A 20690-nucleotide genomic window follows, 5' to 3' on the forward strand; every position below is an offset into this window, starting at 1 on the left:
GCGGGTCCACGCAAGCGAGCGTCCTTGGACATGACCATCTGGCGGTGCCGAGTGTTCCTCTGAGGTCTGCGGTGGTGAGTTTGTGGCCCGTCAGCAAGCAGGGGCAGGAAAGCCAGGGAGACACGCTCGCGACCCAGAAACGATGGGGGGTGTGCGCAGAAGAAGACAGACATTTGCGCTAAAGCACGAGGTTCCTGACAACACGCGCGTGCCCCCTGTGTGTACGCGGACGGGACGGCAGCATGAACGAAAGAGGTGGTGATTCTGCTGGAGGCCCACGGAGGTGGGGGTGAGCATAGAGGCAGCTCAAGAGAGAAGCTCAAGAGAGAAGGACTTCAAGGTGGACGAACTCAAAAGCCCCAGAGCAGGGAGGGCAGGGGGCTGGGACAGAGAGGAGGACGAGCGGACGGCGGCGTGAGGCTCTCCGGACCTAGGAGAGAAGTCGTCACGTGGGACGGAGCTGGTGGCTTCCCTCAGACAAAGCCCCACGGAGGTGACGGCAGGCTTTGTCTTCAGAGGGGACGGTGAGCCTCGCCTCTCAGGGGACCCCGGCTTCCAAGGAAAGGGGAGCTCCACGAGGCAGGTTCGTCTGTCCCGGGCCCTGCTGTGACCGGTCCTTACACAGTGCCTGGTGCGCAGGAGGGCCCGGCGCGGGTCTGCAGGATGACGCACGGTGCGCTGAGTGGAGCGGGGCGGGAGCCGCTCGCTGTACGCACACGGACACTGGACACAGCACAGCCACACAACGACACACAACGCCACACAACACCAAGACCGAGGGGAAGGACGGGTCATCTCCAGATTCCAAAACCAACAGAGAATGAGGACGTGACATGAGGGGCTGTTACGGCTGCCCTCACAGTCCGTGTCCTCACACAGCCCGGGTGCGGGGCGGGCGCGGCGTGGGCTCGTGTGTCCACACGAGGACCGCGTGCACCGCTGGTCGGGGGAGGGCAGAACCCGGGAGAGCGGCTCGTCGGGGAGCGGACATCCGGACGGCGCCCCGGACGGCTGGGAGGGCCACCAGCGGGCCCACGCCCCCTCCATCTTCCAGGCGACCCGGCGAGGTGGAGATTGCGGGCACCTGGTCCGGCAACAGAGGGGAGACCGCGGAGGGTGACATACGGGGAGGGGAGGACATCACCTCCCGGGGCTGAAGCAGCACCACGAGGACGGCCCGGAGGACCGACGGGAGGACCAGGCCCTCGGTTCTCTCACAGACGGGCGAGTCACGGAGGCGGAGCCATCGCACAGGCGAGCAGCCCAGGGGAGGCGGTGGCCGACGACGACAGAATGGGGTTTGGCCAAGAGCCTGGGGGGTGGGCGAGGACCCTTGGAGCCAGAGTAGCCCCTCCTCCACGGGCCACAGCACCGGCTTCGCTGGCGACTGTGTTTGCTCTCACGCTGTCCAGACGGCAGCCTGTGGGCTCAGTCCACGCCTGTCCCCTTTTTCCTGAAACTGCCGGAGGCCGTGTTTTCCTCAGGAAGAGGAGCTCTGGGATCTCCGTGGGCCGACCCCACAGCAGAGCCTGCCTGGCCCACACGGCAATCCCCCCGCCCCCGGGGCAGCACAGCCGGCCCCCACGATGCCCACAGACCCTCGTGGGGAGAGGACTCATGGCCCCGGAGCTTTCTTGGCTGGCCACAGTGCAGATGCTCTCCCCGATCACCTCCTGGGGAAACGACGGGCACCGAAAGGGGTTCCCACCTGAAAAGGATGTGGTGGGAAAGGAACGAGGGGCTTCACACCTTCACTGCCCCTGAGACGGGCAGTACATCCAGAACCTTCCATCACGATTCCAACGCTCTAACCCTTCAGGGCCCTTTCTGCCACCGGCCACTGTTCCTTCCCCAGGCTTTGGCGGGTCTCCAGCCGCCCCCGCTCACTCCCTGCCGAGACCACTGCCGTCTGCAGCGGGGCGGAGAGTGGGACGTCCTCACCGGACGCGTGCTCCGTGTTCCCGGCCGCGGCCTGCAGGCAGGCAGAGGGTCTCGGTCCCGGCGAGCCTTTGCTGACGGGTTTCGTCCAGTGCCCCCTGCCCCCTGCCCGCCGGTCCCCGGAACACGAGCGCACGACTTGGGCCGCTTTGCCCTCGAGGCTGATCCTGCCCGCCGGCCGCTCGGGCAGCTCGGGAGCCCGTCTGCGGGAACAGGCAGTTAGACACGCTCTTCCTTCAAGACCCCGGCCTCCCGGCTGCCGGGGGGTCCCCGAGAAAGCGGCTCGACCCTGAGGGGCTCCGCGGACGGCGTCCCTCTGGGAGCGAGGAGGACTCACAAGAAAGCTGCCCCGTACCAGCTGATCATCCGGAACAGCGAGGGCCGTGACATTGAAACTCGACCCCAGCGCGGGGCGTCGGGGTCCGCGTGGCCTCACGCAGCCTCATACCCTCGCCGCGCAGAGTCACGTGTGCTGTTCTGCCCGCGGTTTACGAAACTGCCCCAAGACGGGCCACGCAGGCACCGCGGGCGACCGCCAGCTTTAGCGGCGGATGGAGGACCTGGTCACGCACCTCTCTCGACACCGACACAGCCGCGGGTGGGCACCGCCGCCGCCTCGCGAGGTCACGTCACGGAGCATCCCCACGTGCCCGGTGCGCCAACCCAAACGGCGCCCTGCGATGCCCCAAGGACAGAGCACCCCAGGGGGCTCGTGCCACACGCTCAGCAGTTACGCCACCTCTGGGGAGGGAAGCGGGTGTCCCCTGCACGGCAACGTTTCCCGAGCCAGGACAGCCGTTCTCAGCAACGTGCCGGACTCCGACTGTAGAGGCAGCGCACACCGGCGTCGCGTCCCGTGCCCGTCCGCGGGCTGCCTCGCCCCCGCCAGCCACGCACGCCTCGGAGGCGGCCGCCCCGGTACTCACCGACCCGCTCCCGGCCCGCACGATCTTCAGTCCAGACGCTCGTTCCAGCTCGTCCTTGCCATCGGCTGTGGGGAAGAGAAGCACAGGGTCAACCCTTCTCCGGACTCCCTCAGCCTCCTCCACCGAGAGGCGCCCGGTCGGGGCAGTGCGCGGCCGCCTGGTTCCGCGCCGGGCCGTGAGCAGCTGGGCCCCGCGCCCGCCCGCGCTCCCCGCCAGGGGCGACGCACGGGCCCGGCCCTCCCGCGGCCTTCGGAACCCCACACGACTGAAGCGGAAACCACGGGAGACGTCCTACGCAGACGCTCTCCGCAGACGCGGGGTCCCACTTTCGAGTGCTCTGCTCGTCGCTCCGTGCGTCCTCGCTGGGAAACACGTTCCACTAACTGGTGTCCCGAGCTCACGAGGGAGACCCTGGAGGGCGAGCCTGGCTGTGTGCACGTCCCCCAGCGGGGCTGGGGGCTGTCCTCATCCCGTCCTCCCTGTTCCTGACCTACAATGAGGCGGACGGGCGGAGGACGAGCCGCCCCTGTCAGACCAGGGGACACGAGCTCTGGAAACAATCGGCAGGGGGAAGTGAACACTCAGGAGTCCCGACGCCGGCACCGCAAGCCCCCGGCCCCAACTTTGTCGGGAAGACCTTGTGTCACAAAGCGATTGATCTGGGCTTACAAATCTGTGGAAATGGTCTTTTGGACAGAGCGCGTGTCATTTTGGAAATGAAAAACCAGGAGAGACAGACTTGACTGCAGAGCCCGAGCATGAAGAGTGCCTGGCCATTGTGGCTAATGCCAAGGAGAGCAAGAGATCGATCACGTCCCCTGATCACGGCCGCCCCGTTAACCCGGTGATGGGGCTCTCTCTTGTGCAGGGGTGGGGTGAGATGCTGTTACACCCGCCTGCCCCTCCTCGGGCCTTCCGTTGTCCCGCAGGAAGTCTCCCCTGGACAAACGCACGTTCCGTTTACAGGCAGGTGGTTACCCCCGCACTGGGAGGAGGAGGCCCGTCTGGTTCTGAGCCTCACGGGGCCGTGCGGGAGCAGGGGGAGGGCAGGGCGAGGTGGTGGCCCAAACAGAAACACTGACTGGAGGAGGACAGCCTTCAAGGGACAGAGTACGTGATCGATTTCAATGTCCTTCTGCGAACAGAGGAAACGTCTTACCGAATGGCTACTTTTGAGGGGAATAATAGCGAACTCTTGGATAGGCTGAGGGACAGGAAGCCCACGGAGGTGGAATTTAGAAAGTTCTCCGTTTACTGCCCCCGAGCGAGGACGCCCGGTCGGGTCAGTGCGCAGGCGGCCTGGTTCAGCGCCGGGCCGTGAGCAGCAGCGAGGACACTCCAGACAGCCCGGCCACGGCGGCGCAGGCAGCGCAGTCCCAGAGTCCGCAGACCTCCTATGGGGGCGGGGGGCGGGCGGCCAGGGCTCTCCAGCCGCCCTGCGGTGAGGACACTGCGGGGACCCTCCTTAAGGAAACCGTCCCGGTTTGTGCCAACGGAGCGTCCTGCACGAGGCAGATGGCCAGGGATGGACCCGTAGGCCCGTGTCTGCGTCATGAGCTGGAGGCCGAATGCTGGCGTTCCCTGCCCAAACGCCTGCTCACTCCCCGGTCTGCAGGGGAGGGCCGGACCCTCCCACAGAACAGACAAGCCCTCGCTCGTGTCTCTGGCGGACACGCGCAGCCGAGCTCACCCGTCCTACAGGCCCAGGTGCCTCGGAGCCCCAGGTCCTTGGGAGGCCCTTTCCCCGCGCCGGAAACACACTGCTGACCCGGCTCGCGGAAAGCAGCGTCGGCGTCGAGGCATGGAGCCCTTCCCAGGGCCACCCGCCGGCGTCGTGCTCGTCTTCCAGCCGCGCTGTGTGTGGCTCACCACCCGCCCAGGAACCGTCACGCTGTGTGGACTGACGCGGCTTCCGCCGGCTTCGGGGCGAACACGAGTGAGGTGCTCGTGACCGGGTCAGGGTCTGGCTTCCGCGTCGGTGCCACCGTGTCCGCGAACCCCCCGGTCCGAGCTCCATTTGCTCTGCGAGCCACGCGGACGCCCCGTCCTCTCCGCACGATGTCCGCCCTCTGATGCTTCCCTCGGGTCCTCTGCTCTGCCCACGATGCGTCCCAGTGTGCCTCGATGTCCCTCGGCGGCAGGGAGAACCACTGCTTCCTGGTCTCTTTGGACCTTCGATCAGAAAATGCACAGGTGGACCTGGAAGTCCGCATTTCCTAAAAACCTGCTTCCGTCCCCCATCACCAGCTCGTTCTCAGGATTAGCCAGACTGAAGAGTCGCCGGAGAGAGGATTAGCGTCTGTCCTCCAAATCGTCTGTCTGTCCGTCCTCCCTGCGCTCTCCGCATGCGGCTGGGCGGCATGCCAGGTGTGCGGCGGCCGGCGAGCGAGGCGGCCCTGCTGAGCGGACACGCTGTCGGGGACCTCCCATGAGGCAGGACGTGGCCCCATGTGCCCCAGGTCCACCAACAGGGGCTCTGGACATGCCCACGCTGCTCATGTCCCGTGTCCCCGCTGGTGTGGCCCAGCGGGATCACGGTGACAGGGGGACCCTGGGAAAGTCTGGGAGGTCCCTGAGTGTGCCTCACCAGCCGAGTACTCGTGATGGACCAGAGAGGCGGGTGGCCCGCCGCTGTCACCTCAAGATGTCATGTCTGTCCTGTGATAATTCACTCACGACATCCAGCCCGTCCCTCCGCTCTCCAGCTCCTTTGGCCAGAGGCAGGCAGTCGGCCACCCCCGCCCGCAGGCCTCCGTCTTCCACGCGCACGGCTCTGCACACGCAACGAGGATGGACCGAGGCACAGTCCCGTGGTTGGACGCGTCCTTCGGAGCGGTATCGACCCTCGCAACCTGCACCCGCTGCCCTCATTCAAGAAGGCCGGACTCTGCCCCCAGATGCTCCTCCGTCCACATTTCCTCGTTTTCCACGCGAGCGGCCGGGATCTTGCCGACGCCACCCCCGCTCCAGGGTCCCCCTCGATGCCACCGTGGGCCACGGTGCTTCGGAGAGAGCCCGGGGCCGTGTGTCCTGCCTGTGAGAGCTCGCCGGAGACCTGCGGCAGCGCCGTGTCCCAGAAGCCGCCCTGGCAGCTCTTCGAGGAGCCCCGTGGGGGGTTTCCGGCACTGTCCGCAGCCCCTGTGGTAGCCGGGGGCCGTGGCGCCTGTGGCAGCGGGGGGCCGTGGCGCCTGTGGCCTGTGCTCCTCTGTCCCTTCTCAGGCTTGGGGTGACGTCATGTCCTCTCTGTTTCGCTGTCGTTACTGGTGGAGACGACGGAGAAACTCAGCCCTGCGACGCCCCGCGCGAGTCTGCCTTTCCGAGAGTTTTGCTCACGTGGGCCCGGCGTGAGGGCAGAGCCGGCCTCTGGGCCTCTCCTCCACGCCATCCTGGGGCGCGCACGGTCTGCCGGGATCTGCTCCCGGGGGCCCCGGCCACGTACACTTCCTTTCTGAATCCCCTCCATGGGGCGGACGGCGCCAGGAAGATCGCCGGCCTCGCCCGGCCCCCCACACGGCTGCCCCCGGGCCCACGAGCCATCTGTCCGGCCGTCTGTCCGGCCGCCACGCCGCTCCCACCACGCCGTTCATGCCACGCCGCTGTCTACGTGGAAGCCGCCTCCTGGGAACGCGGGGCCGACGCTGCCATGTTTCCCAGGCTTTGGCTAAAAGGCATTTTGAGGAAAAAGAAAAGCTTCGCTCCTGCCGGGCGCTCTGTCGAATGCTGGCTGTGGGTTATTTCGACGGCCCAGCGCGGACGCGGAGCTGGTGCGGCCGGGAGGCAGAGACCCTGGGAGAAGCCGCTTTAATAACACCGAGAAGTGTATAAAGCCCATTTTTATCTTCACTGGAGACAAAAAGGGTTTCCAAACACAAAAAAGAAGTCCTTTAAAATTAAATTCACTAGATGAGGATACGCAAATGACCCGGAGAAGCAGAACCCCACAATGTTCTCAAGATTCCACAATAGCCTACTTGATCAGTGTTTTCATTTATCAGAAGAATTCCTGGCACTGCACAATTTATGCAGGTTTCCCTATAATTAAGCACGAGGCTTCCGTGGGGTGACTTGGCCCCTCTCTCTGGCCCTGTCACTTTTACCGGAAGGATGTGCACAGTCCCTTCTGTGATCTGAACAGGGGCCAGACAGCGAGGGGCCGAGCTCCGTTAGCAGGAACACAGGGAGGGAACGGGGAGCGGGGGCAGGCGAGCGGGTGGGGACGCCGCCCCCCTCTGGGGAGCACCGCCGCCTTGGGGGAGGAGCCCGGCTGCTGGTAGAGCTGGAACCGCTATTCCTGGGGCTCAGATCCGCACCCACACTCGGCTGCACGGTTATACCCGGGGGTGTCCGTGAGAGGGAGAGAAGCCTCCGGGTCATTCGGGGACCTCAGAGTGGGCCTGCCGGGCCCCTTCGCCTGGGGTCAGCCCCTGAAAGCAGCACGGCTGGGCAGTCGCTGTGCACTTTCCTTCGGGATGACTCTCCGCTTGGAACCCGCCCGGCTGGAGCCCGTGCCCGGGAGGGAGGGGAGCGGGTCTGTCCCGTGCAGCAGGTGCCACGGCTCCTGGCCCTGCTGCCTTGTCCACGCCCTCCTTTCCTTGGTGGGGGCCGAGAAGTGTTACGGGGTCAGGGGTCCCTGAGCCCCCCAGTCCCGTCCTAGAAATAGCACCGCGCCCAGACTGCTGAAGGCAGAGCGTCTTCTTAGGCAGGAATTAGAAAGAAATGGGAACCGTCCTTGCTTGTTCATTCTCTCCCCACACATGCCTTTTCTAAAAAGCAGCCAGAGTCCGGGGCAGCGGCCGTGGGCCCGACCCCTCTCCTGCCGCAGGGTGCTGCCGAGGGTCCGTTTCTATAAGCTGCTCTCCACACGGTAACAGGTATTCGGGGAGAAAGGAGGCCTCTGCTCACACGGGTTTGGGAAACACAGAGCTAAACAACGCGAAACACACGTACACACACCTGCTGGCCTTCTCAGAGCCTTTAACGTGCTGTGTGCCTGGTGGCATCTGGCACTGGGGGTGTCGTCGACAGACTGGGGACAGCGCAGACCGTGGGGAGGGGCCGGTCGGTGAGGATGTCCCTGCGGGGGGCACTCACGGTGCCCCCCTTACCCCGAGGAGCGCAAGACTCTCGGAGAGACGGAGCTGTGGCTTCTGCGACGGGCTGGGAGCCCCGGCCAGAGGCTGACAGGTGGCCCGAGGAACCCCGTCAGTCAGGGGAGGTGGGCCATGGCCCCCACAGGCAGCCATGTGCAAGCCGGTCACGGTCACTGTGGTGGGGAGAAGGGGCCCGAGGGTACGGCCAGGGGGCCATGGGGCTGGGGGAGGGCAGATGTCACGACGGGCCGTGGAGAGAGGAGCGGACACAGGCCCTGCAGGGCTCCGTGGGTGGACGCCAGGCCCTGGTCTTGTGGCTGCGAACCTTCGCGTGGGTGTGGAGGGTCCCTTTCTCGAGAGCCCTTCCTGCTCACCAGGCTCTGCCAACAGGCCGTGTCCTGACACTGGGCCTTGACAGGATTCTTTGGGCTAATCACGTGTCCGTGGCTCATTGGGCGTCCTGCGTCGCCCCGACCTGAGCAGCAGAGGGGAGGCTGGGCCTCGCCCACCGCGAGAACGTCCTCGCCCTCTCGGATCCGCTCCGCAGCGAGCCCCATCCTCGAGCAGGGGGTCCTTCTCCTTCACAAACGAGACGCCCTGGGTGGGGGGGCGCTGGGCTCGCTGCCGTCTCCGCGGAACCTGCATGAGTCGCGCCGCCCGGCGTCTCCCCTGAAGCCAGAAGGAGTTCATCTTCACGACGACTACGACCGGATTACGTTTTCAAAACACAGAATTACAAACTCCTCCTTACGGATATTTCTGATTTGAAGTTTCGTTATCTATTACTCCATTTGTCGTATACCTTTAATCATCCATTTTGGGTGTTGCTAAAGAAAACTTTCTTTTTGAAGATATATACGTAATTTTAATGTTTGGTTTCTTACGTGCTTTGTATTTTTCATAAAAACACCTTCTCATTTTATACCGTGTGCAATTACACTTGGATCATTTCTGTCTAAACGCACAGATTTTATGAAATCTTATTAAACAATATAATTAGCGATTTTCTAAAAAAAGGGGAGCAAAGACATCTGTAAATAAATGTGCGATAATCAAGAATCACGTGTCTTTACCACTCACCAAACTCTGGCAGTGCAACAAGCAACCCCAAACACGCATGACGAGAATTCTGTGCAGCCGTCGTGTATTACCCGGCTGACTTTCAGAAGTAAAAGTATAGCTCTATGCATATTTAAATGAACTTTTTTCATTATGAATATATGTATTCAAAGTACGAAGATCAGATTTTTTAACGGCTCGTGAACCTGAGGCAGACATTTAACTACCAGAACCCTGGCGCAGGGCCTCCGTGTGGCGGTGCCTTGGGGCCTCCAGCATCCGTCCCTCGACGGCCAGCACAGAAGACTCGCGGGGCCCGGAGCTGGAGGCGGGTCATTCTGTCTCTCCTCTCTGCAAAGCCCCACCTCGGGGTCCCAACAACACAGGGTCCATGTGGCAGGTGCAAAGCTTTCCCAATCTGACCCCAGGCATCTGTGGCTCCTTCTGTCCTTGAACACCCCTGGGTTACGAGCCTGCTTTAGGCCTTTTAAGAGCTACTTGCTCAGGGGACCCAGGCCCCGCAGGACTCACCACCCTTATGGGTGGGTTTTGGTCTGTCCAGTGTGCGCAGCGGCCTCGCCTGGACTGCCCACTTAGCCCTTCCTCCTGCCTCGCCCGCTAGGATGTGAGCCGTGGCAGGATAGCCCCAGTGCCCAGGACAGCACCAGGCACATAGGAGGACACCGGGGATAACTTGCTAATGGTCACGTGACTGATCACCTGAATCAGCGAGGGCAGTCCCCAGTGCTGGTGGTGCCCCGTGACCGTGACCGTGACCGAACGTCACCGCTGTATCGCTGGTGCTGGCCCGTGCTAGTTTTGGAACCAAAGCGTCAATCCAAGAAGGGTCCCAAGATGCCCTCCTGGAGGTCTCCTGACAGGCGGGGCCTGCCGTCCCGTGAGCGCTGGCTCAAGCCCGAGTCCAGACGCGGACGCGTCCTCATGCGCCCCTAGACCGCCACCCTCCCGTCTTCCTCGCAGCCACACAGAACTGAGCTGTCGGCGTCAGAGTGAACGAGCACGTAACCGTCCAGCGCTCCTGGACGCTGGTGGGCGCGGACACTCGCTTTGACCCTCGCGACGGCAGGTAGCACACAAGCCTGGAATGGCCATAATGTGAAACACGGTAAGATGCTTGGATGGTAACCGTTTCGAGTCAAGCGATCTGAACATAATGTGTTGCCACAATATTTGGATATTTATTTTTGCTGACCGTCAGGCAGAGCTAAAAGTGACCGTGGAACAGAACTGCTGTCCTGGCAATTATCTACGACAGAGAAACCTCTTAAGGCTTAATTCTAAGGGGAAAAACAGAAGGGGGGTGCGCACTGCCTGTCCTGTCCTCGGCTGGAAACGGGTCCTCTCTCGGCCTCCCTGGTGTCCAGACGTGCTGGGCAAAGGGACCTGGTACTTGCCTGTTCCAGGAAGAGGAAAGGGGCAGCCAGGGTCTGTGTCACTGTGCCCGAGGCCGGTGCCCGACCCCCCGGCACCCCGAGGCCGATGCCCGGCCCCGACAGCCCGAGGCCAATGCCTGGCCCTGACAGCCCGAGGCCGATGCCCAACCCCCGACAGCCCTGCACCTGAGCCAGCTCTTCCTCTACACCCCTCCCGTGGAGGGAGACAGCAGGAGCAACGCAGCGATGCTCGTTTCCACACAAACAGCCCAAGCCTTGCTCAGACGTGTTTCTGCAGAGAAAAGAGATGCACGTTTGCTTACGCATGTGCAGTAGACACCGTTTGCTGAACACGTCACCGGACCCTGCCACGGATCTCCGCGGCTGTCCCTTGATGACCTCCTCTTGATAGTTGGAAATGTTACTTGTTGATTTGTAATGCAAAAATATCAACGCTTTCTATTTATGTTTAATTAAATATTAGAGACCAATGAATATTTATAAAACGCATGTTGGTTCTAAGGCACAATGACAGCCAAGGCCCATGACACTGACGCCCTGGGGAGGAACTGAAGCCTGAGAGTCGAGTGAAGGCCCCCGACCCTCTTGCCCATCAGACCTCCCTCCCTGGAATTCTGGGTTCAGAGCTTCCTTTTCTAGAGACTTTTCCGCACGTGTCTGTCGCTCACTTTTGCTGGGTTTGAATGCCGCAAGGTGGGGGGTAACAACACAGAGGTTCTCTCCGACTGGCTTCGGTTGCTAACTGTCGGTCCCGGGTCCCGGGAGGTTTCGCGTGGCAGTGTGGTCTGTGTGTTCTCCCTGCTACGGGGCTGCACTGCGGGCGTCTGGAACACCATCATCTATGTCCCCTGAGACACCCGATCCAACGGACAACCCCGTGGTTCCTTCCTCTTTTCACACCAGGTCCCACCTGGGGCCCCCGGGAGCATTCCTGCCCGTGTCTCCAGCACACGACAGACTTTTCTCGGTGGAGTCGCTGGAACGCAGACGTCCCACGGAGACGGCATCCATTCCCACTCCTTCGCTCAGGCTGTAAAGGTCTGCGTGGCTCCAGACACCCTCCATTGCTGGACTTGCGCCAGCAGCCTGGGGGTCAGTGCCTGCCTCACGGTGCTTCCCTCTGACCTCTGGTCAGGGTCTTCCTGGTGTCACACACCATTCATGCTTCCTCCCACGCAAAATTCGTTTTTGTGCTTTTTGCCCATTTTTCTGTTGGATTATTTGACTTTTCCCTATCGCTTTGCAGGATTTCTTTAAACATCCCGCATGCTAACACTTCGTCAGTTGCGTGGGTTCTCACTAGTTTATCTCGGTTTGTGGTTTGGCTTTATAAATTTCCCAGAAGTTTCTTCGAAGGTTTTCTTTATTTATTTGAGAGAGAGAGGGAGCATGAGCCGGGGGAGGGACAGAGGCAGAGGGAGAAGCAGGCTCCCCGCTGAGCAGGGAGCCCCATGTGGGGCTCAACCCCAGGACCCTGGGATCACGACCTGAGCCGAGGGCAGACACCCAACTGACTGAGCCACCCAGGCGCCCCCATAAATATCCTAGTTCTGATACACTCTAATTTATCATTTTCTTTAAGGTGTGCACTTTGGGTACCTTATTCAAAAACTCTCCTCTATTCCGAGATTGCAAAGTTGTCATTCTCTAAGTTTTTCCAAAAGATTTACATTTTGCTTTCCCACGTCAGCCCAGGAATGGATTTTGTGCATGAGGAAAGGTTTTTCCCTGACTGAACACCCAGTCTTCCCAGGATAATTTGCTGGAAAGGCCACACTTCCCTCTGATTTGCAAGGCCAACCCCATCAGATCCTCGGGAAGGTGGGTCCCCCCCTCGGGTCCTGTGTCCCCATCCCCAGGCGTCCACCACCCGCTGTCCCTCGGGCCTCTGCGACCTCACAGGGAGGCAGACCCTCGCTCCTTCCGCGGGCGCCTGGCCGCTCTCGCTCTCCACACCTCCTAGCAAGGACACTAGAATCAGCTCATCAAGTTGCCAAATCAATAAAAAAATTAAAAACAAACAAACAAACAATGAATCTGCTGGGATTTTTGTGAATATTTTGTTGAATCTGCGGGTTTGGGAGAGTTGTCATCCTTCTCATCCTCTGACGTCGCGAACCTCACCACACACTTCCATCTTCCTTCATATCGTCTAACCGTTTTAGAATTTTCTCCACAAAAGTCTCGTACATTTAAATAAATATTGATTCCTGACACCTTATTATTTAAAATGGTAAATGATGATCATTTTTTTAAAACTGCATTTTCTAAGCTTTTTTTTAAAGTATAGAAACACAATTAACTTTTCCCATGATCTCACACGTAGCAGCCTCTTGTCGAATACTAGCAATTTATCTGGATTTTCCGTTGAGTGTTGAATAAATAGTCGGGCTGCCTGTAAACGGTTGTGAGCTTCTCTCCCTTTCCGATGAAACCTCTTCCTTTTTCTCTCCCACACAACGGCCGGGCCCTCCCACGGCCTCCTCGGTGTATGTCCGCCACGAAAAGGAGTATTTTCAGTGTTTCACTGTGAAGGAAGACATTTCTGTAGGTGGTGGTGGTTGTTTATTTAATCAAGTTAACAACCTTGTCCTATTTTTAAGTAATTTTATTATGAACAAATATACAATTTTTTTAATCAAAATCTATCAAGAAAACTGATTGTTCTTCTTGAATTACTAATGTGCTCAGTTTCATTAACCCTCTAAGGACAGAACTGGAATTGTTCAGGATGTATTTTAAAAACAAATTGCTAGATTTCGTCCCTTGCATTTGGCTCAGTTTGTGCGTCTGTGCTCCCGTGGGAAGTCGGTCTCTAACTTCTCTTCCCGGCAGTGTCTTCCTGGGGCTCGGGTGCTGGGCTGTCGCCTGGGGCGTGGAGTGCCGTGGGGCGACCGCTGGGTTAGTCTGGGTGCGGGCAGCGGCTTCTGCACGGCGTGTGGGCCGGCACGTTCTTTGCAGGAAGACGTTTAACTACTGGTTGCATTTCTTCCTCCGTCCTCGGACCACTGTGGCTTTCCAGGCTCCACGACGGCCCTGTGCTCTAACTTCCTAAACGTACTCAACACTGCTCACGATACCCCTCGTTACTGCTCCGAGGACACGCTTCCCTCATTCCCAGCATCACTTCTGTCTTTTCTCACTTTTATCCCGATCATTGGCGACACACAGTTTCCAACTCTGTTCTTTCCAAGAGGAAAACTTTTGCTTTTCTTCCCCCTTGGTCTGTTGGGTTTGCCGTTTGCGTGTGCATGTATGTGTGGGTTTGTCCTGCCTTCTACTGTGTTTGGGTTTGTTCTTCTTCCAAATTCTTGAATTTAAAACTTACTTAATTATCTTCACGTCTTGTTCCTTTTCTAATACGAACAGTCAAGGCAATAAATGTCTAACTATCCTGTCTCAGGGCAAATCGCAGGTACAGACTTACCGTGCAGGATCCCATAACTGTGGAGTTCCATTCTGACTTTATCTTGGACCCACTGACTGCTTTTTAGAAAAAATTAAGAATTTTCCAGACTCATGAGTGAGGTTCTTCCTTTACTCATTTCTGTCAGCGATGGCGTTGCCGAGAGTGTGGTTTGCGGGACGCCGATTCTCACAGATGTTCTGTGTGCGCGAAGGGGCGCCAGAGCCCCACTCGCCGGGAACGCCGCTCCCCACCTGCTCCCGGCTCCGGGCCCCGCCGTGTGGCTGAGATCTTCCGGGCCCTTCCGGCTTTTTGGCTTGATCTCTCAGTTACCGCGTGAATTTGACTATTTCTCCTTGTTGTTCCATCCAGTTTCGTTCAGCTACATTTAGGCTATTTGCTCAGGGCATGGGCTTGTGATTTTCCAAAAATCCTATCATAACATAGCGACCCTCCTTTCTTCTTAAAGTCTGTTTTATCTGCATTCAGTGCAGTAGAGCAATAGTTTTTGGTTAATATTTGCTTTTTCTTAGCAATATGTACAAATGTACCTTTCAAATATATCTAGTCCTTTTATCTACGTCTTTTGTAAACTTACTTACTTGTCTGTTTGCCTGTCTACAAATCTCCGGTTTTAATTGGAACTTTAATTCACTTAGAGTTACTGTGATTTCTGACCAATTTGAATTTATTTCTAGCATCCCATGATGTCTTCATGCCTGGAAGTTATATCCTGGACTTCTCATTCTTAGTGGCTCCCAGAGACGTTACTATTCACACCCACAAAGTCCCATTAATTAATAAAGCTCTGTGCTTTCTTCCCAAAATTACAGGAACTCTCACCTCCGAACGCGGTCACCCAGCCGCCGTCACCTCTGTGCAAATACTGGTTTTGACCGGCTGTTTCAGTCTGCCCGGTCTCTAGCCTGGCGGGATACTGTTACTCTCCGCCATTTACTGCGTTTAGCCGGAGGCCCTCATTCCCTGTCTCCTTCGCGCGCCCTTCCTTCCGCATCTCAGGTCTTCCTTATGGGATCACTTCCTTTCGTCTGTGGTAAATCTTCTAGAATCGAACGAGGATCTGCTGGGGACAAGCTCTCACAGTTCTGGAAGCGTCTTTATTCAGTGGTTCTCTCCTCTTTTCAGCCGGCGTTGCTGGAAGACAGTCTCTCCTGGCACAGCTCTGGGCCGACAGCGTTTTCTGCCTCCGCAGCCCGAGGACGTGCAGAAGCAGCCGCTCCGTCCGGAAGTCACACTGAACGCGCGGCACCTTCTGTATTTTCCCTTTCTTTCTCTCTCTGCTGCATTTCGATAATTTCTCGGTTCCATTTATTGGTTCTGGTTCCGTCTTCAACGTTACCTAACTTGTCACTAAACTCACCTCCGGAGTTTAGAATTTCCATTATGTTGTTCATTTTTAAAAAGTTCTATTGTTTTAAAAACACTTTTTGTGGAGGTGCCTGGGTGGCTCAGTCGTTAAGCCTCTTCCTTCGGCTCAGGTCATGATCCCGGGGTCCTGGGATCGAGCCCCGCATCGGGCTCCCTGCTCGGCGGGAAGCCTGCTTCTCCCTCTCCCGCTCCCCCTGCTGTGTTCCCCGTCCCGCTGTGTCTCTCTCTGCCCAATGAATAAAATCTTAAAAAGCAAAAAAACATAAAACACTTTTTGGTTATTTTTAGGACTCCTTTTATCTCCCTCTTGTATTTCTTTAAATGACGAAAACACATCGGTTTATGTTCTGCGCCTACTACTCACACCATCTGACATTCAATTTTGTTCATTCTTTCAGTTTACTTTGCTGACGGTATCTTGTTCCTTGGCATGTTCCAAAATCTCTTATCGTGGACTCCTACTTCTGGGTATTTTGTGGGAGTCCCTGCATGTCCTTCTCCTGGGAACCCCGGAGCCGACTCGAGGCCACTTCAAACAAAAGCTTGAGCTTCCCCAGACTATGTCGGGGGTCGTACCCGGCGGCAGCACCGCAACCTCGCGCTCTCCAGGTCAGACAGAGGGCAGGCGGGGTCGCTGCGGCTTCCCAACGATTCTGATCTGGTCCCGGCAGAAGGTGGTATCATTCCCTTGGTTTAGGATCTCCAAGAATCTGAATGTTGCCGGGCACCCAACATGATTAAAATGGCACCTGTGTCTTCACGTTCAGCATTCTGGGGTGTTTTCTGACCCGGCGTCAGCCCCGTATCTGTTCTTCCAGTGTGTGGCTGGAAACAGGGACACCCCAGCAACTGTCTGACGGGCCCCCCATCCTCAACCATCTGCTTAGGGAACAGTAACTAGTTTAATGCAGGTCTGAGCAAAACCTTGTGGGAAACTAACTAGGAAGTGTGTAAAACATTAGATAATCTGGCAATTTTAAATTACACTCAATATAACTGTAAATACATGTGTATGAAACTGTCAGACCAAAGTTCTTTGTGATTTGTGTAGAAGCTCTTGCTTGGACCGTGAACAGGAAAAGGGAGTACCAACACCCTGTCTGCAGAGGGCCGCGCATGGGCACGCGGGTCTGTCCCCGCCCGCCGTCTGCACTTCCCTCGCACCCCGTCTGTCTCCGACGCTCCCGGGCACGTTGCTGGGTCTGAAGCCCACCCCAGGAGCGTGCACATCTCACACGAGCAGGCTCGTCTCCTCCAAGGGGCGGGCTCTGCCCGGGGCTGTCACGTTCTCGACCCGGCTGCAGGAAGCCAAGCCCGGACTTGAGCTCGAGGCCCCTTCCTGCCTCGCTCTACTGTGGGTCATGAACAAGCACACATCTCCACGTGACAAACCTCTCCCGTAATGACCTTTAATTCATGAAACAGAGATATGAGGACGGTTCTGGAAGCAGACGTTGGAGCAGCAGGAAAGGAAGTCAGCAGAGCTGTCACAACTGCGCTCCGGAGGTGCAATGACACCGTGGGACAGACATTCGGCCGGCCGGCCGGCCGCGCTGCTCCTGGCACGCTCGTCCCACGTTCCTGAGCTGACCCAGCCCAGGAGCCACGACCACAGCTGTCCACCTGCCCGCATGTCCCACGTCCCCAAGGGACCCGGCTAAGGAGTCACGACCACATGTCTGTCCACCTGCCTGCACGTCCCACGTCCCTGAGGGACCCGGCTGAGGAGCTGCAACCACACGTCTGTCCACCTGCCTGCACATCCCACATCCTCGAGGGGCCCAGCTGAGGAGCCACGACCACACGTCTGTCCACCTGACCACATGTCCCACGTCCCTGAGTCAGCCAGGCTGAGGGTCGCAACCACACATGTGTCCACCTGCCCGCATGTCCCACGTCCCCGAGCTAACCCGGCCCCGGAGCTGTGACCACCCATCTGTCCACCTGCTGGGGGCACTGCAGCAGGGACGTTTCTGTCTCCTTCTCTTTGCCATTCCAAAGTTGGGGTTTTCTTTTCCTTTTAATGCTCCATATAGACTGAAGGCACCAAACACTTTCCAGCCCCAAATGTCCCCACTGGAGCAGAGGGTCTGGAATACATTCTCTCCTTGGAAACCGAAAGGTCGATTTGTCCAACCCCACACCTCGGGTCCCCAAGGAAGGTCCCTTAGCCCTTGTGTGCCAGCCATAACGGAATAAATAAATGAGACTTTTCTCTGTCGGTCTCTTGCGAAGTCTCCCGGGAGCAGGCAGGGCTTCTGTGAAAATGCAGCTTAGCCACCCGGTAATAATAATGACAGGCTGGTAAAAGCTAATGTCAGCTTCAATTTCCAAGTCATTTTTCAAATTATTTTAATTAGATATTGTTTCAATCTCACTTACATTAATTTAATATCTGATATCAACATTTCAGTTTTCAATTTGTTCAAATGATTTTTTCCAGTCTGCCTGTTGCCTTCAGTAATTTAAAATACAATGTTTATCTTCAGCAATTTTCAGTGCATGGGTCCTGGTGAACTTCTATGTTCAATAAAAACGATGGGGACGGGAGGGACCATGGTGCTTTGCAAAAAATGGAAATTTATCTCCTTCTCATTTATCTCTAGACATTAAAGTAAGCAGGTAGAGCTGAGGCTAGGTGCTCATCATAATAATTTCACTGTGTAATTGGCTTTCCCAATGCAAATCTCAGTGAGATCTGATGAAGGTTTTATTATTATTATTATTAAAAGGTACCGGGATAAATAGCCACATCCCCTCATCAACATGTTTTCTGACACTCTTCAGGCACAAGGTCTGGGACATGCCCCCCAAACAGCCTTGTTTGCAAATGCACTGTGGTAATGTTAGGTTCTGAGTTTCATTATACCTCTCTCCAAACCTGTTAGCACAGACTCTGGTAAAGACACTCTTCGATCATGGCAAACATGAGGCTGACCTCGACCTCCACATTACAAAGTGTGGAGGAGGCAGATATCCTCAGGTACTGTCTAAGATGAGAGAATTCCTTTCCTCTTGAAGTTCACGGTTAGAACACAGGGATCCAGACTACCCTTGCAACGTCTGAAGAGCTTACAAGAGTGAGTGCGCGTTCCACAATCTACATGGCTGAAGACAGGCGCTATAAGAAACAGAAAGGACACACAGAACATGCAGAGCAGGAAACAAGGTGATGGATTAAAAACATGTGTAGTTATGACAATAAATGTAAACAGGTTAAATTTTACTCCCAGGACAAAGTCTCTCACTTAAGCCAAAAGGATTATCTACAAGGAACACATCTAAAACAAATCAGGTCAGAAATATCAAAAATTTAAGGAGTAGGGAAAGATATGATAAATATAAACAGAAATAAAAGAAGCGCCATGATGTTAACATCAAGACAATATAGAATTATAAAGTTATTTTTAAGTGAAATAAGTAAGGTAATTGTATAATTAATGTTTAAAATAATCCAGAAAGAAGGTACAGTGTGTGTGCCAAGAAATAAAACAGAATGCTGAAATTAGTAAAGAGGAACCAACGTGCCTCCCATGGTCTGAGAGACGGGAAACCCTATGGCAGTCAACGCGCAAGGCTTCGCTCATTCTGAGGATGGTGACCAGCACATTCACCTCTTTACACGAAGTGCCCCAGAAGACACGTGCATGAGTAAGGAAGACTGAGCTTACTTCAGGGCAGAAGTACCTTCCCTGAAGTCGCACAACTAATAAGTGGCAGACAGAATTGACCCTGGTCTCCCCAGCCCACATGGGAGACACACGAACACAGCTCAGTCACAACTGATCAGACTCCATGGTGAAGAAACAAGAATATAGATGATCGGGTGTTGGGCCTCAGAGGAGACCTTCACAAGTTCCAAATGGTCAAACTTACATAAGTGATCTAATAAAATTAAAAATTAGTAACTGCAGAAGATAAACATCCAATCAGTTGGGTACTGAAAAATACATTCTTCAATAATTCTTAGGTTAAAGAAAAAAATCAAAACTATGATTTCAAAATACTCAGCAGATGATGATATGAAAGTTTTAATCTGAACTGTGGGAGGTAACCAAAGCTCACAGCACCGTAGGTGTGGGTAGCAATCTTCATTGTTACTTAAGAAACGAGTGGACAAAACTCAGAGTTCAAATTAAGGTGTCAGAACTCGAGGGAAGGTACAGAAATAAGAAGTAAAAATATCATTAATAAACTATAAAAGACTAGGAACCATGAACTCTTACTAGAAGTCAAATACAGAGAAAAATATGACACCTCCAACCCTAAAGTTACCAAAAATTAATAATGAAAACAAAAATATAACCAAAGGATGGTAAAAATTTTAGAGTTACAAGCTAATAATATTAGTTATGTATAAATGTCCAGAACTCTTGAGGAATTCAACTATAAACAAAGAAAACATAAATTACAAACCAGGGAAGACTGAAGAAAGAATCCGAGTAGATAACTATGAAGAAAGAGGAAAAACAGTCAAGTCTCCTTCAGGAAAAGCAGGAGTCTGACCGTGATGGTGCCGAGTTCATCTGGAACTCGGAGGGGTCTGCGACCCTGTGGGCACATGCAGGCCCCTGGCCGAGGGAGCGAGCCACAAGGTGTGAAGGATCCATGCCAGGGGCGCTCGTGACCACGGTGGACTGAGGGTGGTTCAGGGTCCTGCCCGTTTCCTCTGTCCTTTGAATATTCAGGAGCCGAAAGGTTTGGAACTTCCAAAACCTCTCGAGCAAAATACCCATTTCATCGCGCCATCTTGTTGAGTCAGAAGTTGAGTCAGTCACATGAATAGCTTGGACAGAGAGGCCGAGACGAGTTCTGGGGGGAGGACGGTGTTCCAGCGGATGGTCCTGCAGCGACTAGACATCCCCACGCAGAGAACAAAGCGGGACGGGGACCGCACGGTTTCCACAAGAACGCATCCACAGGAGAACCCACAAGTGGACTGCGATGCTCTGAGACTTGAAAAGGGGGGAGTATTTGAAAATGGGATCTGTAAAAGAAAATCTTGACAAGTGGGACTTTGCTGCAGTTAAAAACTGCTGTGCAGAAGACATGGTCAAGCAAACTAGCAGCGGTGGGAAGCGGGGAACGTTTGCAGAGGACACAGCTGACAAAGGACTTGCACGTACACAAAACACAAATCATACAAAGTGTACAAGTAAAAATGGCCTCCTGATCCGAACAGACGCGTCACCAATGAAGGCACACAGCGGGCCCGCTCGGCAGCACGCGTCATCAGCAAAACGCAAATTTAAGGAGACAGCACTACTGGGATGAGAAAAGCAGTGGTTTCTCTGAGTTGCGGTCCATGCATCTTATTGTGACAACCTTCCCGCAGCCAGGGTCAGGGTGCTCCGGTAAGACCGAGTTCCTGCTCTGCTTTGCCTGGACCTTTTCCAAGTAACCATTTGGAGCTGAGCCCCAAAGATGAGTGATCCCCGCAGCCGCCTTGCAGATGGGAGGTGCTCGC

The 20690-nt window shown here is 56.0% G+C and overlaps 1 protein-coding gene across 1 annotated transcript in view; it reads right to left on the minus strand.

The window, feature by feature from the left end:
• Window positions 1-20690, minus strand: part of PTPRN2 (protein tyrosine phosphatase receptor type N2) — a gene marked incomplete at both ends in the record, with an annotated part of 716654 nt that overhangs the window by 240489 nt on the left and 455475 nt on the right. The window contains one exon of the mRNA XM_080818767.1: window positions 2865-2929. Coding sequence (XP_080674893.1) covers window positions 2865-2929 — 65 coding nt within the window. The remainder of the gene's footprint in view (window positions 1-2864; window positions 2930-20690) is intronic.

This window comes from Martes martes, assembly GCF_963455335.1.
Source record: "Martes martes genome assembly, chromosome: 11".
NCBI classification, from domain to species: domain Eukaryota; kingdom Metazoa; phylum Chordata; class Mammalia; order Carnivora; family Mustelidae; genus Martes; species Martes martes.